This window comes from Jaculus jaculus, chromosome 1 (genome assembly GCF_020740685.1).
Source record: "Jaculus jaculus isolate mJacJac1 chromosome 1, mJacJac1.mat.Y.cur, whole genome shotgun sequence".
Lineage (NCBI taxonomy): Eukaryota > Metazoa > Chordata > Mammalia > Rodentia > Dipodidae > Jaculus > Jaculus jaculus.
The window spans coordinates 182,144,038-182,167,456 of record NC_059102.1 but is presented as its reverse complement, the minus strand read 5'-3'; the positions used below and the strand labels follow the sequence as shown (position 1 = coordinate 182,167,456).

The window sequence follows — 23,419 nt, the reverse complement described above, 5'->3', positions numbered from 1 at the left end:
AAGACCTTAAACTCCTGATCCTCCTGCTTCTATCTCCTGAGTGTTGGGACTATAGGCATGTGCCACTAAGCCTGGTCTTGATCACTTTCATTCTTCATTCTTTTTGAAAATATACATTTAAAATTTGCCAAAAATTGGAATTCCATTATTTCTTTCATATCCAGTTTGCTTTGACAGAAATTCTTTACTTGTTTTGTCAATTTTGTCTTGAGAGAAAAGGTTGAATTTAGGAATAAAATAATGCTTCAGTATTTCAACCCTGAGGCATTGAAGAAAGTATGTGACACAATCATCAAAGCAGAGGCTCAGGTCTCTGGGGTCCCAGTAACTATCCATTGGGTTTCTACTACACATGTGAAAGAAGGCAGTCTTAACATAGTAAGAACAGAATTTATCCATTTCTTTTCTGTCTTTAAAATTCTTTTTCAGCTGTTCCAAAAGGTATTTCATTAGTTTTAAGCAGTCTTTCCTGCAACATTTTACTCCATCTGTTTCACAACATGTTTTAGATGTCCCATGATTAGTCAAAATATTTTTTTCAATGTGAGAGAAAGACAGTCGCCAGGTCTCTTCTTGAAAAACATTTCCTTCTTTTGCATGCTTGGGTACAAGGTAAAATGGCTCTTGTCTTAGTTTGTTCCTAACTTTTGTTCCAAGCCAACTTTGAACCGGCAGGCCTTCCTGAGTGCTAGCAGGCCAGCTGCTCTTTGACTCTAGAGCCAGGATTATATCGACAGATATTTCTTCAGGCTTTCTAATGAGAAGGGTTACAGCAGGGCTCCCTGGCCTTTTCTTCTCCACACTGACATCTGTTTCTCCAATATTTTTAATTTCTTCCTTAATGATTTTCCTAAATTTTAACAACATCTTAGAAGCTGATATTTCCTCTTCTACAAACCGGATCAGAGGGTTTGCTTTGGGATTTCTTTTGAACTTCACAAAATAATAAGCACCTGTATCGCAGTATTCTTCAACCTGTATTCTGGGGACTTCCAGTTTAAACATGACATCAAATTGATTAGGTGCAGAAATCTTCACGTGCTCGTAGTAGCTGCCGGTGTTGAGCAGCGCGATGCCCTTGAACTCCGACTCGCAGCTCTGCATTCTCCGCAACAGGCGGTCCACGACCCGGTTCACCACCTCGGAGCGCCGGAGACTCCCGACCCCGGGCCGTGCGCATCCCTGGGGGCGTGGGGAGCCGCGCGTCATTCCTGCATATGCACGGCTTCCCGGGGCGCGCACCGCCCTGCGGCTTCTGAACCTGGGGTTCCTTGGCGCTGTTCCCTGGTCAGGCGTCCTGGCCGGCCCGCCTCGGCTCGAACGTCCCCGCAAAGGAGCTCGACTCCTGTTGGGCTCGGGTCGGGAGCTCCTCGAGGCCACCTCCGAGATATAGCTGGTGATGGCTCCCGCCTTCGAGGTTCTCCAGGTCGCCTTCCTGTGTCCAGGGTCCATGCTGATATCCTTGGCTCCCCTAAAGAGTGGACATGGGCGAAAGAGGAATGCGCGGAGATGGCTGGAAATGAAACTTAAAACTCTGGGGCAAAGGCGGAAGACCTCTTTTCTTTTTTTTTTTTTAAACGATTTATTTATTTATTGAAAGAGAAAGAGAAAGAGAAAATGGGTGCGTCAGGGTCTCTAGCCACTGCAGATGACTCCAGACACATGCGCTACCATGTGTATCTGGCTTATGTGAGACCTGGAAAATTGAACCTGGGTCCTTAAGCTTTGCAGGCATGTGCCTTAACTGCTAAGCCATCTCTGCAGCCCAAGCTCTATTTTTCTTTTTGGAGACAACAAATTGTAGGATCCTGCTTTTTTTTTTTTTGTTTGTTTGTTTTTCGAGGTAGGGTCTCACTCTGGTCCAGGCTGACCTGGAATTAACTCTGTCATCTCAGGGTGGCTTTGAACTCATGGCAATCCTCCTACCTCTGCCTCCCGAGTGCTGGGATTAAAGGTGTACGCCACCACACCCGGCTGTAGTATCCTGCTTTTTAACCCAGTCTACAAACCTATGTCTTTTTGTTGGGGCATTGAGGCTGTTGATATTAACAGATATTATTGAAAGGTGTGTATTTATGTTTGCCTTTTTTTTTTTTTTTTGTGGTTCCGGTTTTACCTGTGCTTTCTTGTGTTAACTAGTATTTGAGTATTGCTTGTTTTTTCTAGGTTCCTTATATGTGTGCTTTTCCTTTTCTTCAGCATGGAGGATTCTATCAAATATTTTCTGTAGAGCTGGTTTTGTCTTCAAATACTCCTTTAACCTGCCTTTGTCATGGAATATCTTTATTTCTCCGTCTATTTGAATGGATAGCTTTGCAGGATAAAGTAACCTTGGTTGGCAGTTGTTATCTTTCAGAACTTGGAATATATCACTCCAAGCCCTTCTGGCTTTAAAAGTTTGTGTTGAATAATCTGCTGTAATCCTGATGGGCTTGCCTTTGTAGGTAACTTGACTTTTCTCTCTAACTGCTTTCAATATTTTTTCTTTGGTGTGTGTGTTTGGAAGTGTGATTATAATATGGCAAGGAGAGGTTCTTTCCAGGTTTTGTCTGGTTGGGGCTTCCTGTATCTGCATTGGCACCTCTTTCCCAATTTGGGGGAAATTTTCTTCTTTGATTTTGTTGAAGATGCCTACTATGCCTTTGGAGTGGAATTCTCCTACTATGCCCTGAATTCTTATATTTGATCTTTTCATAGTGTCCCGAATATCTTGAAATTCCCACTCATACTTTTCTATAAGTTTATCTTTCTCCTTGTTGGACTGTATTAGATCTGCCACCTGGTCTTCTAGATTAGATATTCTGTCCTCTCCCTCATCCATCCTACTGGTGAGATTTTCTACAGAGTTTTTTATTTCATTAACTGTGCTCTTCATGGCTAGTAATTCTGACTGGTTTTTCTTTATTATTTCTATTTCCTTATTTATGTCTTGTATTGCCTTCTTTATTTCATTAAATTGGTGTCCTGCGTCTTCTTTGATTCCTTTGATTTCCTCTTTGATTTCTTGTTTCTTTTGATTTGTTCTTTGACCTCTTTGAACATATGTACAATCATTCTTTTGAAATCTTTCTCAGGCATTTCCTCTAACTCGTTCTCACTGGAGGACATTTCTGATGCATTAATACTTTTAGGTGGATTTATATCGTCTTGCTTTTTAGTGTTTCTTGTGTTATAATGTATATATTTTTGCATCTTGGATTAAGTTAAAGCTTGGATTTTCTAGCTAGCTGTGTATTCTTAGCTGTATCAATTGATTTGATGTTATATATTTTCAGGGTAGGAGCTTAAGGTGTTAGGTGTGGTTCTTAAGACTCTCAGTGTATCTACAAAGGTGCTCCTAGGGGTTGAGTTTCCCTGCTATGGGAGTATTCAAGCAGGCTGAGTGGAATAAAATATAGGTAGGTTCTAAAATTTAACTAAACACTGTACACATGCAATCAAAAACAGCCCCAAGTATGTATGCCAGCGTAGTTATTATAACAACCAGATCCTCTATCAACAAAGAGGTTAAGATTTCTGGTCTGTTGAGGGATCCAAGTCAGCTTGTGACCAAGTGAGACCCTTCCCTGGTGCAATCCCAGTTACCTTGGATGATTTGGGTCTCAGTCAAATTGCTGTTTAGGTCATTGGGCTGCTGCTCTGATTTCTGGAGCTGGGCACTGGCTTTTCCTGCGGGGCAAACCAAGCCTGGCAACTGTGGCCCTGCAGATCAGCACCCCTGTTGCTGGAACTGCTGCTGCTGAAGCTGCTGCTGGGCCCACCACTCTTGCTGCCTCTGCTGCTGCTGCTGTAGCTGCCATTGCTGGAGCTACTGCTGCTGCTGAAGCTGCTGCTGCTGCCACTGAAGCTGCTGCTGCGGGATCTGCCACTGCTACCGCTCCTGAATCTGCTGCTGCTGGGGCTGCTGTTACCAGTGCCGGAGCCACTGATGTTGCTGCCGAACTCTGCTCCTGCCTGGGTCCCGCTGTCGGCTCAAGTTGGCGTGGCCGGGTCCCAGGACGCTGCTCTGTTTGCTGGAGCTAGGCTCAGGCGGTGGGGGGGAGGGGAGGGAGCCGCAGCTGCTCTGGTTCTCTCGCTGTTCCACGTGTTCTTCTACCTCATGGTCTACTCCTCTGTTGCTCACTGCTGCTCTCCCTTCATGTTTCCTGAGTTGCAGAGAGCGCTGGTGTGAATGGAAGCTCCTGCAACTGGCTTTTCCTGCAGCTGGAGCCGAGTCTGGTGACTTTCTGGTGCACCCGCCGCCGCAGTTGGCGGAGCTGCCGGGGCCGCTTTTGCTGAACTGTGCGGGCTCTGGATGCTCTGCATCTCTTCTACTTCTCCACTGCCACTTCAATTTCCTATACACCTCACTTTTTAGTAAAAGTGTGTATTTTGTTGAGTTTTTTTGGTCTTTTTCCCCCCTAGGCTGCTTTGGCATGGTACCTACGCTGCCATCTTAACTGGAAGTCCTGTTTTTCTTTTTATTTATTTATTAACAACTTCCATGATTATAAAAAATACCCCATGGTAATACCCTCCTTCCCCCCACTTATCCCTTTGAAACTCCATTCTCCATCATACCCCCTCCCCATCTCAATCAGTCTCTCTTTTACTTTTGGTGTCATGATCTTTTTGTCTTCTTATGATGGTCTTATGCAGGTAGGGTCAGGCACTGTAAGGCCATGTATATCCAGGCCATTTTGTGTCTGGAGGGAGCATGTTGTATGGAGTCCTGCCCTTCCTTTGGCTCTTACATTCTTTCCGCCACCTCTTCCACATTAGACCCTGAACCTTGGAAGGTATGATAGAGGTATTTCAGTACTGAGCACTACGGTCATTTCTTTCTATCACTATGATACCTTCTGAGTCGTCCCAAGGTCACTGCCATCTGAAAAGAGAAGATTCTCTACCAAAAGTGAGAGTAGCATTAATATAAGGGTGTGAACATTAAGAGAAGTGCTTACTGGGCAGTTTGATAAGCATAGTATATACATTTGGCAAGACAACAGCAGATGTTACACCCCAAGGGCTCATGACTACCACTGTTTTAAGTTTTTGGTATCAGGGATGTATTCCAAGCTCTGTTTTTCTTAGAGTACACTTTAAATTATTGTAATCATCTGAAATATTTTTAAATGCCCACTTCTGGTAATATGCTATATATATTTCAGAGCTGTACAAGCAATGGACTTGTTCAGTGGTAACAACTCAACACAGGAAGTATCTGTCAGTGTATTATCTATCTTTTTATGTTCTATTAGTGAACTGGGGCTTCCATACAGAATACCACAGATTAGGGGGCTTAAACACCAGCATTATATTTCCCACAGTCTGGCAGCCCAAGTCCAGGATGAAGGTACTGATGGTGTTTTATTCTCTGTGGCTGCTCCTCGGTTCACTTCACTGATGGCCACCTGCCCTCTGAGCTCCTGCACTTCTGAGTCCAAATCCTCTCTTCTTGGATTAGAGCCCACCCTGACAACTCATTTAAATCTTATCATCTCTTTGAAGGGTCATTCTCCAAATACTGTCATGTCCTTGGGTACCATGGGTTGGGTCTTCATCATATGGCTTGGAAAGTCACAGTTGAGCTTGTATGAGGCCGAAGAGCTAAATCTGTTGGTTTTCAGTCAGTGGCTCAGTTGAGAAAGAGTTTTGCTCTTCATTGTGAATTCTACCCCGAGCCATTTTTCATAATCTGTCCTTTGCTACTTTCCAGGGATAAGCGGTAGGAGTAGTGTAGGGCCAGAAAGGGGGCAGGAGTCAGAGAAGAAGCATACTTTAAGTACTACCCTGCTGCACGGTGTGGGAAAACAACTGGGTCAGAGTTTGTGAGGTGACTCTGCCCACTGCCCTCAATATTATTCACTTGGGTCTATCTTATGTCACTAATCACAACAACATAACATTATATGTATGTGTTTGATGTTATTTATTTCATTTTTAAAGTTAGTTTTATACTCAGTGAATACAGTAAAGTTTACCAAGTTTACCATTGTTGGCCTCTTCCCTGTCCTCGCCCCTCCACAGGGACCCTTCTTGTTGGGGTAAATGGGTCGTATATTGTGGGGTTAGCCATCAGTTATGGGTAGGAAATGTCTCTGTGTATCATGACTCAATGCATGGCTCTGATATTCTTTCCGCCTCCTCTTCCTCAAGTTTCCCTGAGCCATGTTGGGTCCATTTTAGGTCTGCTTCAGTAATGAGGTTTTGGGAGCCTCTGTGTCTCTGGATATCTGGTTTGGTAGGAGTTGAGTGTTCTCTGTGTCTATCTCCTTCACCCTTGTGCTGGTACCCGGTTCACCAAGAAAGCAGCATTCTTGCTTGTTTTGTCAATTATTCTTAGTTTTAGCTGGGGCCCTTTTGAGGTATGATAGGGTGGTCTCTTTAGGATCTGTGTGTATCTGAAAAAGAGAAGCAGATTCTCCAACGGAGAGTAGAGCTGGTTCTTTGGGGGGGGGGGACAAGATTGACAAACCCCTGGGCAATTTGATCAAGCGAAAAAAAGAGACCCTTCAAATTAACAAAATTCGAAATGAAAAGGGAGAGATCACAACAGACATAAGTGAATTGGGAGAATCATCAGGACTTATTTCAAAACCTCTGCTCTACAAAACTGGATAATATGGAGGAAATGGATAAGTTCCTGGACACATACTATCTACCAAAGCTAAACTCAGAGTAGATTAATCTTCTAAACAAACCTGTCATACCCATCGAGATTGAAAAGGTAATAAAAAACCTCCCCAAAAAGAAGAGCCCAGAACCAGATGGCTTCTCAGCTGAATTCTATCAAACCTTCATGGAAGACCTGAAACCAATCTTTCTCAAACTGTGCCACACAATTGGAGAACAGGGAAAGCTCCCCAACTTTTTCTATGAAGCTTGTATCACCCTAATTCCAAAACCAGGGAGATGCCACAAGAAAACTACAGGCCTGTTTCCTTGATGAACTTAGATACAAAGATCTTGAACAAAATCCTCGCAAACTGAATCCAACAACACACCAAAAGCATTATCCACCTTGACCAAGTGAGATTCATCCCAAGAACACAGGGGTGGTTCAACAGAAAGAAATCTGTCAATGTAATGCACCATATAAACAAGGTTAAACAAAAACCAAATGATCATTTCGATAGATGCAGAAAAGGCCTTTGACAAAATACAACATCACTTCATGGTCAAAACATTGGAGAGAATTGACATGGTTGGTTCATATCTTAACATAATAAAGGCAATATACAAAGCTCCTAAAGCCCAAATAATACTTAATGGAGAGAGACTGGAGGAATTCCCATTGAGATCAGGAACAAGACAGGGTGTCCACTCTCACCTCTGCTCTTCAATATAGTACTGGAAGTTCTAGCTTAAGCAGTAAGACAGGAGAAATAAATAAAAGGGATACAACTTGGAAAGGTAGAAGTTAAGTTAGCTCTATTCGCTGACGACATGATTTTATATCTAAGAGACCCAAGAGCCTCCATCCCCAAACTCTTGAAGGTGAGTAACTACTTCAGCAAAGTAGCAGGATACAAAATCAATGCACAAAATCAGTAGCCTTTCTATATGAAAATGACAAAGATACAGAGAAAGAAATAAATGACATTGTCTCATTTTCAATAGCAACAAGAACAATAAAAAATACCTTGGAGTAACATTAATCAAGGAAGTGAAAGATCTCTACAATGAAAACATAAAAACACTCAAAAAAGAAATTGAGGAGGACTTGAGAAAATGGAAAGACCTCCCAAGCTCCTGTATTGGTAGAATTAACATTGTGAAGATGGCAATCCTACCAAAGGTAATATACAGATTTAATGAAATTCCAATCATTTTGTTTTTGGGGTAGGGTCTCACTATGTAACCCAAATAGGTCTTAAACTCCTATCTCAGGAACCTATAGCAATCTTCCTGTTTCATCCCTTCAAGTGATGAAGTTTCAGGCTGGCAAGGGACATATTATTAACTTTTTTTGAGTCAGTATTATAGCCCAAGCTGGCTTTGAGCCATGGATCTTCAAGCCGCAGCCTTGCAGGTGCTGAAGTGGTAGGCACACACTGCAGAGTCTAGGTCTTTTTTAAGATCTTAGTGTGCAACTTTGGATATGTTACTTGCCTTCAACTATCTCTATTTTGTCATCGGTTTGTTTTTGTGTTCCCTAGTAAGCACTAACTTTCAATCTACTAGAATGACTGTGGAAAGTGCTCCCGAGACAAAAAGGATATTATGTTGCCTAGACAAGTAGTCTCTAAATTGCAAAGAAACATTTTGTGTAGGGTCATTCTCAGAAGGGACTTTACCATCACTTGAGAGACTGACAGGAGTCCATGCACTGTGCACATATGGGAAATGAATCTTAAATTAGCTCAGAGGACACAGGTCTGGGCTGGAAAGGGGAGCTTCTGGAGAAGTTGAGCTTCGTAGTGTTGGGAATTTTGGTTACTGATTGATTCCTTTTAGTAAGATCCATGAGAGCCCAGCTTGGCTCATGGTCCAGTGCTGCCAGGTTAAATCAGGTCTGGGAGAAAGCAGGAGCAATAAGCCCCATGAACTGGTGAATGCCTCAGTTTTCTCATCATGAAATGGAGACAATTTCTTTGAGCCATGAAAATTCAATAAATTCTTACAAGGCGAGCACTGAAAATAGTTCAGTGCTTTATGCTAGTATTGTTCTGAGTGCTTGGGATGTCCAGAAGTCTGTGCTTGTGCCTCACCTTTGCAGGCCCGAAGTTGGGTGGTGATGATGGTGATGAGGCGTGTCAGTGCTACCTGAGGTCAGAGGTAGGTTGGGAGCAGAACTAACTGTGAACATAAAGTTCATGTTTTCACCCTTTTTCAGGAATACTTGTTTTCTCCACCAAGATTAGAGTATATTTTGGGACATTCCTGTGTTGAAGATAGTTTATGCATTAGGTGTTTGTGTCTCCTTTTTCTCTTTTCCCTACTTGAAAATTTAGTTTATCCTTCCTAAACTGCATCTCATGAATGATACAGAAAAGAATGTTGGGAATCCTGTTCTGTATTTGCCTCCCTTTACCTGCTTTCTAGTCCTTTCTCTGTACCCTTTCTCAGGGGAAACCTTGCTTTTCTTTTTTAACTCTTTATAAGAATAAAGCATAAAATCTGATGCCATGTAAACTTGTAAAGAGCTTGTAAACACACACACACACACACACACCCTTGAAAAATACCTTGTCTAATTAAAAATTTGTGAACTTAGTTATTTTGCTATCAGATACCACTGCCATGTACTTTATTATTTGGGAATATACAGTGTAGCCATTTTCTGTGGTGAAACTACATGTTAATTTTTTAACTGCCCCATAAACATACATACTTAGGCTGGAGGTGACAGGAAGAAGTACTTGGCTTCAAATGGATGACACATGCTTATATATGGACCTTTGGGGATTTCCCAGCCATCCTTGAGAATAGGATGTGAAAACCGGCCTGTACACTTGCTTGTTTTTCTAACCTTTGAGTGACTCACTGCTTTGGATGTAAGAATGTGATCTAAAAACTTACAGAAATTAAGGGAAGCCAAGATTAAGCTAAACTAAGGGAAGTTATGGAACATTTCATATGCAAATAAAAGTATAGTGATGTTAGTTCCTCAGGAATTTCCTGAAATGTGGATTTAAAGGAATGAGTTCTTGGTAGGCAAAGGGAAGGTGTAAATTCTCAAAGTCCCAAGAAGGAAAAGAAAGAGAAAAGGGATCTATTTAGTATGCCACAGAGTTTCCTGTTTTTTTTTTTTCTCACTAAATATGTACAAGCTGAAAAGATAGTATTTTTATTTTATTTTTATGTTTTTACTTGATAGAGGCAGAGAGAGAGGGAGAGGGAGGGAATAGGCATACCAGGGCCTTCAGACACTGCACATGAACTCCAAACGCATGTACCACCTTGTGCATCTGGCTTACATGGGTCCTGGAGAATCAAACTTAGGTTGTTTGGCTTTGCAGGCAAGCACCTTAACTGCTAAGCCATCTCTCCAGCTTGAGTATCTTTTTTTTTTTTTTTTTTTTTTTGAGGTAGGGTCTCACTGTGGCCCAGGCTGACCTGGAATTAACTGTGAAGTCTCAGAGTGGCCTTGAACTCAAGGCGGTCCTCCTACCTCTGCCTCCTGAGTGCTGGGATTAAAGGTGTGCACCACCACACCCAACTCCAAGTATCTTTATAAAAGCAAAATAGCAGCAATAAATACCCCATATGGATTCTAAATTCTACCACACTTTAAAAAAAATTTTTTATTAGCATTTTCCATGATTATAAAAAAATCCCGTGTTAATTCTCTCCCTCCCCCCACTTTCTCCTTTGAAATTCCATTCTCCATCATATTACCTCCCCATAACAATCATTGTACTTACATATATACAATATCAACCTATTAAGTACCCTCCTCCCTCCCTTTCTCTTCCCTTTACTATCACACTTTTAAAAGGATTGAAATGTGGCATTTAAAAAGTTGAGATTAAATCCTAGAAAAAACTAATTTCTGGCAAGAATTATTGGTTAAGCATAGTGGTGCATGTCTGTAATCCAGCATTTAGGAGGTTAAGGCAGGAGGATGGTAAATTTAAGGTCATCCTGGACTACAGAGCAAGACTATCTCAAAAAAGAAATATTGGGCTGTGTGTGAGATCCTAGAAGAGTACAGTATGTGTTCATCCATGGGGTGATCCAACAGGCTTGCATTGGGAAGAGGCTGGATTTAAAATAGTTCTCAGCTGTTCTCTTGACCAATTCAGCTTAAAATAGTCAGTACTGTTGAGCCAAGTCTTGCTCTGCTATGCTGCTGCTGGGAAACACTGGTTGTGACATTGAAGGTAAAGGCCTGTCTCCTTAATCTATTTCAATTGTCTGGGACAAGAGGCCTCACTCTAGAGGAAATTCATGACCAGTGTACAGAAGCTGTGAGACCCACTCTCAAAATTGTAGTATTTATAGGCCATTTCTCAAATTTTCACCTGTGGGGGCTAGTAAGTTCCGCTTAGCAGCGTGTAGCCTGCCATCAAAGTCTTTGTCTGTCTGGAAACTAATCTTTTCCCTTATAAAATAGTGTTGTGAAAAATGGTCTCAGATGAATTAGAGGAGCTACAGTCCCAAGTGTGCTGAGTCTTCAGCAGAAGGGTCTTACCATCTAGTTCTGGCAGGCAGCACAGAGCCTTGGTAATGGCCTGTAATTTGGGAGTAGGGAAGAGGGTCAGAGGTCTCCCTGACCAACAACTTGCTGGAAGGCATCCCATTTCTGGCACTAAATTTTCTTGTAACAACTCTATGGCTTCTGGGCACAACATTATCTACCCCTACAGAGTATTTCTTCACAAACTCTGTTTTTTAACATTTATATTATTTAGCTAGTGAAGAAGTAGGTTTTCATATAGCTTATTCATAACATCTTTAATTTTGATTAACCCTTGTCCCACCCCCTTCTTTCCCCTATCCCCTTCCCATGACCCCATTTAGGCCATTTCACTCCCAGTATTCTGCCCCTCTACTTATATGTCTACTATACCTTCTATGGTGGTTTGATTCAGTTGTCCCCTATAAACATAGGTGTTCTGAATGCTAGGTCCCTAGCTGATGGCAGTATGGAAACTAATGCTTCCTGGAGGCACTATATTGTTGGGGGCGGGCTATTGGTATTATAGTCAGTTTCCTGTTTCCCGTGTTTGTCACACTCTCCTGAAGTTTTCCATCTGATGTTGGCCACGAGGTGATGTCCACCCTCTGCTATGCCATCGTTTCCTACTGCCATCGTGGAGCTTCCCCCTTGAGTCTGTAAGCCAAAATAACCCTTTTTTTCCCCACAAGTTGCTCTTGGCCAGGTGTTTGCCAGCAATGCAAACCTGACTGCAACAATACAGTTGGTACTGAGGAATGGTGTCATTTGCTACTAGACATGACTGTGTGGCTTTGGCCTTTTGGAGCTGATTTTCAATAGGAATGTGGAAAAATTTGAAATCTTGGTCTAAGAGACACTTTGCAGTGCTGTAAGTACAGCTTGACAGACTATTCTGGTCAGAGTTGAAAGACCTGAACACAGTAAGAATTATGGGTTATGAGGGTTGGCTTATGAGGGTGAGAAAGAGCTTTGCTTGGATCAGGCTAGAAGCAGTTTGTGTGAGAGGCATGCTGTTATGGCTGTGTGCTAAGAAGTTGTGCAGAGTTGCAGTGTGTAGAAATGGACTGGTGTGAGCAGAGGAATATGGCACAGAAAAAATGAAATCTTTTGGCCAAAACTGCTGCCTGTTCAGGTGCAATTGTATGAGAGATTATACAGTTGAGATTGGGCCAGCTGACCTACAATGGGGCAATAGAAAGAATGCAGTCTTTTGAAGGGACCAAAGTGCTGCAGGAGTGTCCTGCTCTTCAAAGTCTCCTTAACCCCCCCCTCCCCACCCAGGATTAACAAATTGGCACCCACCTGGTATTATGGAATATAAGAAATTCAGGAAAGAGAGGGTTATTGAATTTGCAACATGATCTTGTGTTTTGGAAACAGCCATGGGTATGTGGAGCAGGTTTGCTGGATGCCTGCATGGAGACCTCATGGAGCTGTAGGATGGATTGTGGGTTGCAGTAGAGACCCAGTGGAGACGCCAGGACCACAAGACAGCTGCTAAGGAAAGCTACTGTCCCCAGATGAAGTTTGTCAGGACTGTGAGTAGGGGTGGAATTGGAACTCCAGTGACTTGTTCCTGGTTTGAATTATCGGACTTGGAAATGTGTCACTGACTAGAGTTGTTGGACTTGGAGCTACAGAGTTTGATGTTTGCCCTGGTTGTTTTAAATCATGTATTGGTTGAGTATTTCTTTGCTATGCCCAATGCCTTTTTTTCCTTTTTAAAGATTTTATTTTTATTTATTTATTTACTAGAGTAAGAGAGAGGAAAGGAGGGAGGGGGAGGGGGGCGGAGAATGGGCACACCAGGGCCTTTAGCTACTGTAAATGAACTCCAGATGCATGTGCCACCATGTGCATCTGGCTTATATGGGACCTGGAGAATCAAACCTGAGTTCTTAGGCTTTGCAGGCATGTGTCTTAACCATTAAGCCAGCTCTCCAGCCTCCCCCCATGCTTTTTTTTGCAGTGTGAATGTTTATTCTGTGCCATTATGGGTTCTTTTGTTTGTTTATTTTTTGTTTGGTATTGAAAGATCTTGGATTGCAAGGATGTTTGAACAACACTGGGATTGGTAAAACTATGGAGACTTTTAAAGTTGAACTGAATGCATTGTATTATATATCATGGATTGTTGTCAATTTATGGGGGCCAGGAGTGGAATATGGTGGTTTGATTCAGGTATCCCCCATAAACTTAGATGTTCTGAATGGTAGGTTCCCAGCTTATAGAGATTTGAGAATTAAATTAACACAGTGTATTGTTGGGGGCAGGCTTATAGGTATTAAAGTCAGTTTCCCCTAGCCAGTATTGGGCATACTCTCTTGTGGCTGTGGTCCACCTGATGTTGGCCTGGAGGTAATGTCCAGCCTTTGCTCATGCCAATCTTTCCTCCTACCATCATGGAGCTTCCCCTCAAGTCTGTAAGCCAAAGTAAACCTTTCTTCCTACAAGCTGCTCTTGGTCGGATGATCTCTGCCAGCATTGCAAACCTAATTGCAACAGCATCTCTTTCCCAATTTGGGGAAATTTTTCTTCTATGATTTTGTTGAAAATACCTATTCTGCCTTTGGAGTGAAATTTATCTCCTTCTACTATACCCTGAATTCTTATGTGTGATCTTTTCATAGTGTCCTGGATATCTTTAAATTCCCACTCATATCTTCCTTGTTAGCTTGTCTTCTCTTTGTTGGACTGTATTAGATCTGCTACCTGGTCTTCTAGTTTAGATAGTCCATTTTCTTCTTCATCCATTCTATTGATGAAACTTTCTACAGAGTTTGTTATTTGATTTAATGTGTTTTTCCTTTCTAGTATTTCTGATTGGTTTTTCTTCAGTATTTCTATTTCCTTACTCATGTCTTGTATTGACCTCCTTATTTCATTAAATTGGTTTCTTGTTTCTTTGATTTCTTTGAACATTGTTATTGTTATAATCATTCTTTTGAAATCTGTCTCAGGCATTTCATCTAAATCAGCCCCACTGGAGGTCATTTATAATGGATTTATAATTTTTGTAGAATTATATATTCTTGATTTTTTGTGTTTCTTGTATTATAATGTAGATATTGGATTAAATTGATGCATGGGTTTTCTAATTATCTGAAGTAGTCTTAGATGTGCAAATCTGATATTATATATCTTCCAGATAGGAGCTTGTGGCTCTTTAAGACAGCAAAAGGGTTGGGTTTGCTTACTATGTGAGTCTTCTACTAGCCAGGGTGGAACAAAAGACAGGCAAATTCTAAAATTGAACTGAATAATACACATTCAATCAAAACCAGCACAAAGAGGCTGGGCATGATGGCGCACACCTTTAATTCCAGCACTCGGGAGGCAGAGGTAGGAGGATCACCACCAGTTTGAGGCCACCCTGAGGCAACATAGTGAATTCTAGGTCAGCCTGAACTAGAGTGAGATCCTACCTTGAAAAACAAAACAACAACAGCAAAAAGCACAAAGTATTTTTGTAAGAGTGGGGATAAAACAAGCAGATAATCTACCAAAGTCAGAGTACCTAAGGGTGTGTTGTCCCACATCCTTAATCCTATCAACTGGGAGGTTGAGATTTCTGGCCTGTAAAGAAAGAGTTCCAGGTCAACCTGTGGCCAACTGAGACCCTGTCCCCACAAATGACAGAAGAAAGACAAAGGCACTATAAATCAGGAAGCAACAAATGACAACCCCAAAATGTAGCTTATTTAAGAGTGGCAAATCCTACTATTCATCAGATTTAACACATAATTTGTCCTGACATGGAAGGTGCAATTAGCACTTCCAATGCAGATACCAGGCTTTTTTTTTTTTTTGGCATATACTGACCTGGTTGCCTTTTGGGATGGCTTTGGTCTCAGCTATCCTGCGTACCTGCTTGGGTCCCTCTTTCCTGTGCCGTGGGCTCAGGTAGGCTGGCGGGGCTGCTGGGTTGCTGCTGTGGTCACTGGTGCTGGATGCCGTGTAGCTGACCTCCCTCCCCTAGGTCTCTGGTGTTTGCTGGCACTGGCAGTTGGAAGAGAGGAGGCTGTGGAGGGTGCCTGAAGTTGTACTGGAACTGTCTAATTGGTACCTGCGACCCTTTTCCTCACTAGCCTTTCTCATGCTGGCCCCTGCAGTCTTTCCCTTCATGTTCCTTATGTTTGCGGGGAGAAGGCTGGTGTGAGTGGAAAATCCATTCACCCCTGTTTCTCCTGCAGCTGAGGCAGAGCCTGGTGGCTGTGTGGACTTGCACCACTGCAAGTGCTGCTCCTGTGATCTCTTAGAAGCTGTGGGTCTGTCGTGCTTCTCGGCTGAGGTTGATAATTCCTCATGCACCTTCACTTTTTGCAGAACAGTGTGTTTTGTTTTTTTCTGCTTATTTCCCCCTAGTTGCTTTGGCATGGCTTCTACACTGCCATCTTACCTGGAAGTCCTAAAAAAAATTTTTTTTGGTGTCCTGAGGTAGGAAGGGTGTTGTTTTAGCTCAAGCTGATCTGGAACTTGCTATGTAGTCTTGGGCTGGCCTCAAATGCACAGTGATCCTCCTACCTTGGCCTCCTGAGTGCTGGGATTAAAGGCATGTGCCACCATGCCCATCCGTACTCATATCTTGTATAGTTCTCATTTTGTTAAATTGATTTCTTGTGTTCTTCTTCAGGAGTTTGTTTTCTTGATTCCTTTGATTTCATCGAGCATATCTATGATCATTTGTTTGAATTCTTTGTCTGGAATTTCATCTAATCCAGTCTCACTGGAGGTCATTACAAAATATATAACTTTTTGAGGAATTGTATCATTCTGATTTTTTGTTTCTTGTATTATTGCATAGAGGTTTTTGCATGTTGAGTTATTTCAATGGTTGTGGTTTCTAATTATCAGCTATATTCTTAGATATGTAGATCAGAAATTATATCTTCAGGGTAGGATCTCAAGGTGCCAGATGTGGCTTCTATATTCTTCCAAGAGTAACAGTCAGAATGACCCAAGTTAATAGTTATGCCTGCTATGCAAATGTCCTATTAGCAAAGAACAAGAATGTTCCTTTTGACTTGAATAGTTGCTGGTGGATAAATCAACAGGACTGGTAGAAGTATGGTAGGGTTTGGTAACTGAGAATTGGATGCATTGTATGGTGAGTTAGTGTGAGGACTATTAACTTTGAGAATGTGGAGGTGACACAGTTATCTGGAAGAGGGATGTTGGGATAGTTAGTTTCTACAGACTTTAGAGGTTGTTGAGGCTATGGAAGGTTGTAGTTATGGAGAATAAAGAGAAGGGGGTAAGGAAGAGAGAATGTGGAAAGGAGGTTGAAATAGAGGAAAAGTAAGTAAGTCATGCATGGGAAGAGTAGTAGAGAGATTTCGATTGTTAGCTGAGTAAATACAGAAACAAACCTAAAAACCAACTGAGCAATACAGAAACAAACAAAATTAGCATGGGATATTTATGCATGAATGGGGCTTAAAAGAAACTAACAAAACCAAAGGCTCTTAGCTGGGCAGACATGGCTCATGCCCTTAATCCTGTCTTTTGATTTTTCCAAGGTAGGGGTCTCTAGTCCAGGTTGACCTGGAATTCACTATGGAGTCTCAGACTGGCCTTGAACTCACAGCAATCTTCCTTACCTCTGTCTCCCAAGTGCTGAGATTAAAGGTGTGCGCCACCACACCTGGCAATCCTGGCATTTGGGAGGCTGAGATTCCTGGGCTACAGTGAGTTTCTGGGCAGCCTTAGCTAGAGTAAGACCCTGACCCCCAAAAGGAGAGAGGGGTGAGAGGCACTGTAAATTAAATATCAAAAGTGATAGGAGGATTGCTGTGAGTTCAAGGCCACCCTGAGACTTCATAGTAAATTCTAGGTCAGCCTGGGCTAGAGTGAGAACCTCCCTCAAAAAACCAAAATAAATAAATAAATAAATAAAATAAAATAAAATAAATATCAAAAGTTAACTCTAAAACATGATTTAGGCAAAGTAGACTAAACATACATCAGATCTAACACATCAGTATTTTTGTCTCTAGATTAGGTTTGAATTATTTCTCTCCCTAGGATTCTTATTTAGTAACCTGCCCTGATATAGAAAGTGCAGTTAGCACTTTCAGTGTAGGCCTGTATTCCTGGCCTGGGGTATTGTGGTGGTTTGAATCAGATGTTCCTTATAAACTTGGGTGTTTTGAATGCATGGAGGGAGGTGCTTTGCTAGAGGAGGTGCTTTGCTAGAGGAGGTGCATTGCTGGCGGTGAGCCTAGGACTGTCATAGCTAACTCCCTCTTGCCAGAATTTGACTCACTCACTGCTGTTTTCCCCCTGCTGTGGTAGAGGTGACATTCATCCTCTGCTCATGTTATGCTTTCCCTTGTCATCATGGAGCTTCTCCTCCAGACTGTAAACCAAATAAATTCTTTCCTCCTATGAGCATTTTTTTTTCAAGGTAGGGTCTCACTCTAGCTCAGGCTGACCTGAAATTCACTATGTTGTCTCAAAGTGGCCTCGAACTCACAGCAATCCTCCTACCTCTGCCTCCCAAGTGCTGGGATTAAAGGTGTGTGCCACCACACCCGGCCTATGAGCATCTTTTTTTGTTGGGTGCTTTATCTTAGCCATGAGAAGGTAACTACAACAGGTGTGTTACCCCAGTGTCAACCGCTCCGATACCTTTTGGGGTGACTTTCTATGTTAACTGCATTGAGTGTGGAGCTGGTTCTCTTTGGTGCATTGTGGACTCTGCTCTGCTGTTTAGGTCAGTAGATCTGCTCTTCAGATCAGCTGTACTGGGTGCTGTGGTGGGGAGGATGGCTCAGTTCCCTTGGTGTCTTGAGAGCTCCAGTGGTGTTACTGGTGCTTCTGTATGGAGGAGGGAAACTTGTTCTGGACCTGGTCATCTGGTCCCTGTTGTTTTCTCCTTCAGGAATTTTGATTTTGCAGGGCTGGTGTGAGTGGGAGAATCTAGTAGTTCTGCTGTTGTTGGCTCTGGTAGTGTCTCAGGAGAAGGACTTTGCAGTTGCTGCTGCGTGGAGCCCATCCTTGCTGATTGTGTGATTGCTGAAGGCTCCTAGCTCCCTCCTGGTTCTCTGCAGGGCTCTCACCTGGGTTAACAACTCCTAAACACCTTACTGTTTGGTAAGAGAAAGTATTGTGTGTTATCTTGTATCTCTTCCCACCCCCAGGTGTCATTGTTTTGGCTACTATTCCACCATCTTAACTGGAAGTGCCCCTGCTTCCTGGTACTTTTTCCAGCCAGCCAGAGTTTGTCTCTAGAGTTCTTACCCAGTCCTCCACTTTGTGCTGCCCATTGCCTTTTTCTTTCTTTTACTTTTTATTTTTATTTTTTTGAGGTAGGGTCTTGCTCTAACTCAGGCCAACCTGGAATTAACTGTGTAATCTCAGGCTGGTCTCAAACTCACAGCAGTCCTACTTCTCCCTCCCAAGTGCTGGGATTAAAGGCATGTGACACCACACCTGGCTTGCCCATAGCCTTTCTTTCCACTCCAGCCCTTCTTCACTGCTACTTGGCTTGAATTGGGGCCTCAGGCTTGGGCACTTGTACCATAGCCTTAAGGACAGGCTTTCTTAGTTTCCTTGCCCCACCCTGTGGCAGGTGGGACTACCGTCACCTAAAGCTAGTGTGTCCTTGGAGCTGGGCATGGGGGCGCATGCCTTTAATCCCAGAACTCGGCAGTTAGGGGTAGGAGGATTGCCATATATTTGAGGCCACCCTGAGACTACATAGTGAATTCCAGGTCAACCTGGGCTAGAGTGAAACCCTACCTTGAAAGACCAAAAAACATAAAAATAAAAATCAAAAGCTAGTGTGTCCTGCCCTTGTTTTGTGTCATTGGGGACCCTGGCCTGCCCAGTGTCTCTGCTTTCTTTTCTGTGACCCATGTTGTGTGCTTCCCAGCACACCTTGTACTTTTGCCTGGGATTACATTTGGGAGATTCTGTGTTGGGGCAGAATTTCCCCTCCCCTCTCTTTAGGAGCAATTATTTGGGAACCCTCCCTCATTGTCTTAGGTGATGCTGTTGACAACACCTCAGGGGTCTTTGACAGGAGCTGGAAGGATTCCATTCCCCAGTGATCTTTTCTCTCCTCTTCTACAGGCAGTGGGTCTTTGGATCTTGGGGAGAGAAAGAGTTTTTTTTTTTTTTTTCTTCTTCCTGCTTCAAGACTTTTGTTCCTCCATTTGTATGTGTGTATGCATACATATGGTATGTGTATGTGTCTGTGCAAATGCATATGCCATGCCCACATATGTGGAGGTCATAGGAAGACAGCTGGTATCTTCCTCTGTCTGCTTTATTTCCCTTAGATATAGTCTCCCACTGAACTTGGACCTCCCCTTTATTTATTTACTCATCTATTTCAGAGAGAGAGACAGAGAGACAGAGAGAGAGCAAGAAAATATGGGTGCACCTACCACTAAAAATGAATTCATGCACCACTCTGCATCTGGTGGCTCTACTTGGTCACTGGGGAATTAAACCCGTAATTGTCAAGCTTTGCATGCAAGCACCTTTAACCTCTGACCCACCACTCCAGCCCCTCTCAATCTTTTTGGTTAGACTGTCTGGCCAAGGAGCACCAGCAAACCTTCTGTTTCTGCCCGTTAGTGGTGAGGTTATAGGCATGAGTAGCCATGTCTGGCATTTTTCATGAGTGCTGGAGCTAGAACTCAGGTCCTCATGCTTGCACTCTGACCCACTGAGCTATCTGTTTCTCTAGCCCCAAGATTTGCTTTTGGTGAAAAGTCCAGTGAGTGGGTAGGGTTTGTGCCTAAGCATCAGGAACATTCAGCCACAAGAGTTGGCAAATGAATGTGGCTTCCTGTGTCTAGACTAGAGTTTCAAAACTGTCCTGTTGGTGCACATAGTTCTAACAATTTGTTAAAATCTTAGCTGTTTCTTTGACTACTTTTATGGCCACCACTTCTCTTTCCTGTGCTTTTCCAATGTGGAAATGATTTGTGTGTCTTAGCTTTCTTCGAAACGGGTTGTAGGTTGAACAAGTCTCCCCCAGAGAGCCATGTGTTAGAGGCCCTACTGGGAGATGGTGAAGCTTTGGGGAGTTGGAGGTCTCGTGGAAGGTCTTTCAGTCATTGAAGATGTGTACTCTTGAAAAAAAGAGTGGGACACTGGTTCCTTCCTTCCTTCCTTCCTTCATTCCTACCTTCCCTCCTCCTCTCACGCTCTCCCTTCTTCCCACTTCTTGGTCATGAGACTAGCAGTTTTGCTCTGACAGTACTTCCTACCATTATGTATTTTTCACAAGCCTAGAGCAATGGGACAGACTAATCGTGGACTGAAATCTTTATAACTGTGAGCCAAAATAACCCTTTCCTCTAAATGCAGTGCAGGTCTTTGTTATAGTGGTGGTGGGGGAAAGCTGACTGACATAAGGGGCATGCCACCTTTTGAATTTGGTCCTGTCTTAAGAACATAGCTGTCTGATAGGCCCACGAATGGTTATGGCATTTGTAGGTCCTTGATAGCTTTTTCTCTCTTTGTGGCTTTCTCCATCCTAAGCAGAAGAGGATCCTTTCTTTCATGACAACTGGTGGGTTGGAAGAGGGAGGATAGCATAATGTGTAAGCAGGTTCTGACCCAGTTACAGGCCATTGCAAGGGCTGATTAGCATTACCACTTGGAGACTGAAGCAGAAGCAGAAGTGGCTGATTTACAGTTGTTTTTTTTTTTTTTTAAATAGAATTTATTGACTTCTTTATTTGAGAGAGAGAGAGAAAGAGAAAGAGACAAAGAAATAGACGGCGAGAGTGAGTATGGATGCGCCAAGGCCTCCTGCCACTGCATATGCACTTCAGAAGCATGTGCCACTTTGTGCATCTGGATTTATGTGGGTACTGGGGAATCAAACCCAGGCCATTAGGCATTGTAAGCCTTTAACTGCTGAGCCATTTCTCCAGCCCTACAGTTTTATTTTATTTCATGAGTTTTCTTAGAAAAGTCCTTTAAATAAAATTAAAATCTAAAACAAAACTCACTGTTATGAGTACTATCCTGGTTTGTGTGATTGAAAGAAGGGGCAGTCCAAAGGTGACTGGATCATTAAAAGGCAATGACAATAGTCATCCTTTGGATATGAATACCCTTGCGCTTTATAGGGAAATTGGGGTTTACGTATACATCATTCATACATACATGCATACATGCATACATGCATACATTCCTGTTAGATGGGTTTTCAGCCTTCTTTTTTAAAATTTTTGTTTATTTTTCTTTATTTGAGAGCAACAGAGAAAGAAGCAGATATAGAGAGAATGGGCACACCAGGGCCTCCCACCACTGCAAACAAACTCCAGATGCCTGTGCCCCCTTGTGCATCTGGGGAACCGCGCCTTGAACGGAGGTCCTTAGGCTTCATAGGCAAGCGCTTAACTGCAAAGCCATCTCTCCAGCCTTCAGCCTTCTTTTAGATAGCACTCTTACACTTTAATAATTATTCTATGTGTGAATGTGGGATATACATACCACCATGTTTGTGTGGCAGTCACAAGACAGCCTTTCCTTCCATCTTGTTTGAGGCAAAGTCTCTCTTTCACTGCTGTATTTACCAAGCTAATTGGCCTGTAAGCTTCTAAGAGAGTCTCCTATTTCTGCATCCCTTCTAGCTACACATGTCATAGCATTCATCTATTCATGGGTTCTGGGGATCCAAACTCAGGTCCTTATGCTTGCATGGCAAGTACTTTATCCACTGAGCAATTGTCCCAGCCCAGCTATTTCTTTCTTTCATGGTCAAGCACAACATAGGGACATTTCTTAGTTCTATTTTATCTTACTATGGACCAGAATTTCCTGGTTTACCTCAAATTCATCCCCCATTGTCTGCCTTTTAGACTTCAATATGTAAGGTGTGATTTCCTTATTGAACAGTTTCCCGTGAACTTTCTGGCTTGGTGCTTTAGAAGACCTGAAAATGGCTCGTGGTGCCCACAATGCGACCTCCAGTGCCCATGGTAGTGTGTCAGATGCAGTTACTCTTTAAACCAATGAATGTTGACTGCCTTCTTAACAAGGTACCCTGCTAGGTGCTGGGCAGTGTCCAGTTAGGAATAAGGCAGAGGAATTTTTTCTTTCATAGAGTTTCTAGAGGGCAGACCACTTCAGAAGTTCATGTTAAGCTAGAAGGGACATGGTGTTGTTGTGTGGTTCAGTATGAAATACAGTCATGTTGCCACTTGTCATCTCTATAGCTCTCTTGTTATTTCTGACTGTTCTCTAACGGCTTGGGTTTCTTCACAGTTTTTAGGGCTTGAGATAAATGGAGTATATCATTGGGTTGCCATTCTATCTCTCCTCTTTCCCATCTCCCAATCTGATGCCAAAACACATCACCAAATCTTGATTTTATTATGACAGAAAGACCCCAGGGGCTCAAGTTTGATGTATATTGTATTAGTTATTTTTGTATCTCTATGATCAAATACCTGACAGAAACAACCAAAGGGGACCAAAGATTGATTGTTGGCTCATCATTTCAGAGTTTGAGTCCACTGATTCTGAGACAGAACATCATGGTGGCAGAATCGTGGGGCAGAGGAGGCTTTTACCCCATGGCAGGCAGGCGGAGAGTAAGAAAGGGACTGAGGATAGCTTTCAAAAGGATGCCCTCCATGGCTTGCATCCTTCAACTAAGCTCTACCTCCTAAACATATCAGAAATTCCCAAAGTAGAACTACCAGCTGGAAGCCAAGGGCAGTCAGATTCCAACCATAGGCATATGTTGGAGAGAGCACTTCTTTGCTAGTTCCCTGTCCTATGCTGGCCCCTGAGTCTTCACAATTCTACAAGGTAGTTGGTTTAGTCTTCACCTTGCAGATCCAGACAGATTTAGTGGCTTAACGTTACACAGAATGCTCCTTCACAATCATCCCTTCCCCTGTGCTGTGCTGGCTGCTATAAACACTTGTTATCACTAATTCTGTTGGCTTTGCAGTACTGAAAATCAAATCCATTCATGTCATTTAACTGATAAATGAACTGAAATAACAGCTTGAATTCAGAATTTGTTTGCATATGGTACTTTTTTTGTTTTTTATTTAATGTTTATTTATTTATTTGAAAGTGACAGAGAAAGGGGCAGAGAGAGAGAGAGAGAGAGAGAATGGGCACGCCAGGGCCTCCATCCACTGCAAACGAATTCCAGACGCATGTGTCTCCTTGTGCATCTGGCTAACATGGGTCCTGGGGAATCGAGCCTCAAAACCAGGGTCCTTAGGCTTCACAGGCAAGCGCTTAACTGCTAAGCCATCTCTCCAGCCCGCATATGGTACTTTTAACCTGGCCCCAGTCCCTGCCCTTCCAGAAATTGTTGTGTGA

The 23,419-nt window shown here is 42.8% G+C and overlaps 2 protein-coding genes across 6 annotated transcripts in view; one reads left to right on the top strand and one right to left on the bottom strand.

Moving 5' to 3' along the window:
* The window catches only part of Ext2 (exostosin glycosyltransferase 2), a 204,339-nt gene that overhangs the window by 58,625 nt on the left and 122,295 nt on the right, over positions 1-23,419 (top strand). The window lies entirely within an intron of this gene.
* On the bottom strand, positions 118-1,452 carry LOC105943935 (cyclic GMP-AMP synthase-like). Its single transcript, XM_045130857.1, has one exon. It carries the CDS (start codon positions 1,450-1,452, stop codon positions 118-120), a length of 1,335 nt encoding a protein of 444 aa, XP_044986792.1.

Coding starts and splice junctions, on each gene's coding strand:
- LOC105943935 (XM_045130857.1), bottom strand. CDS start 1,452: ATGGACCCTGGACACAGGAAGGCGACCTGGAGAACCTCGAAGGCGGGA.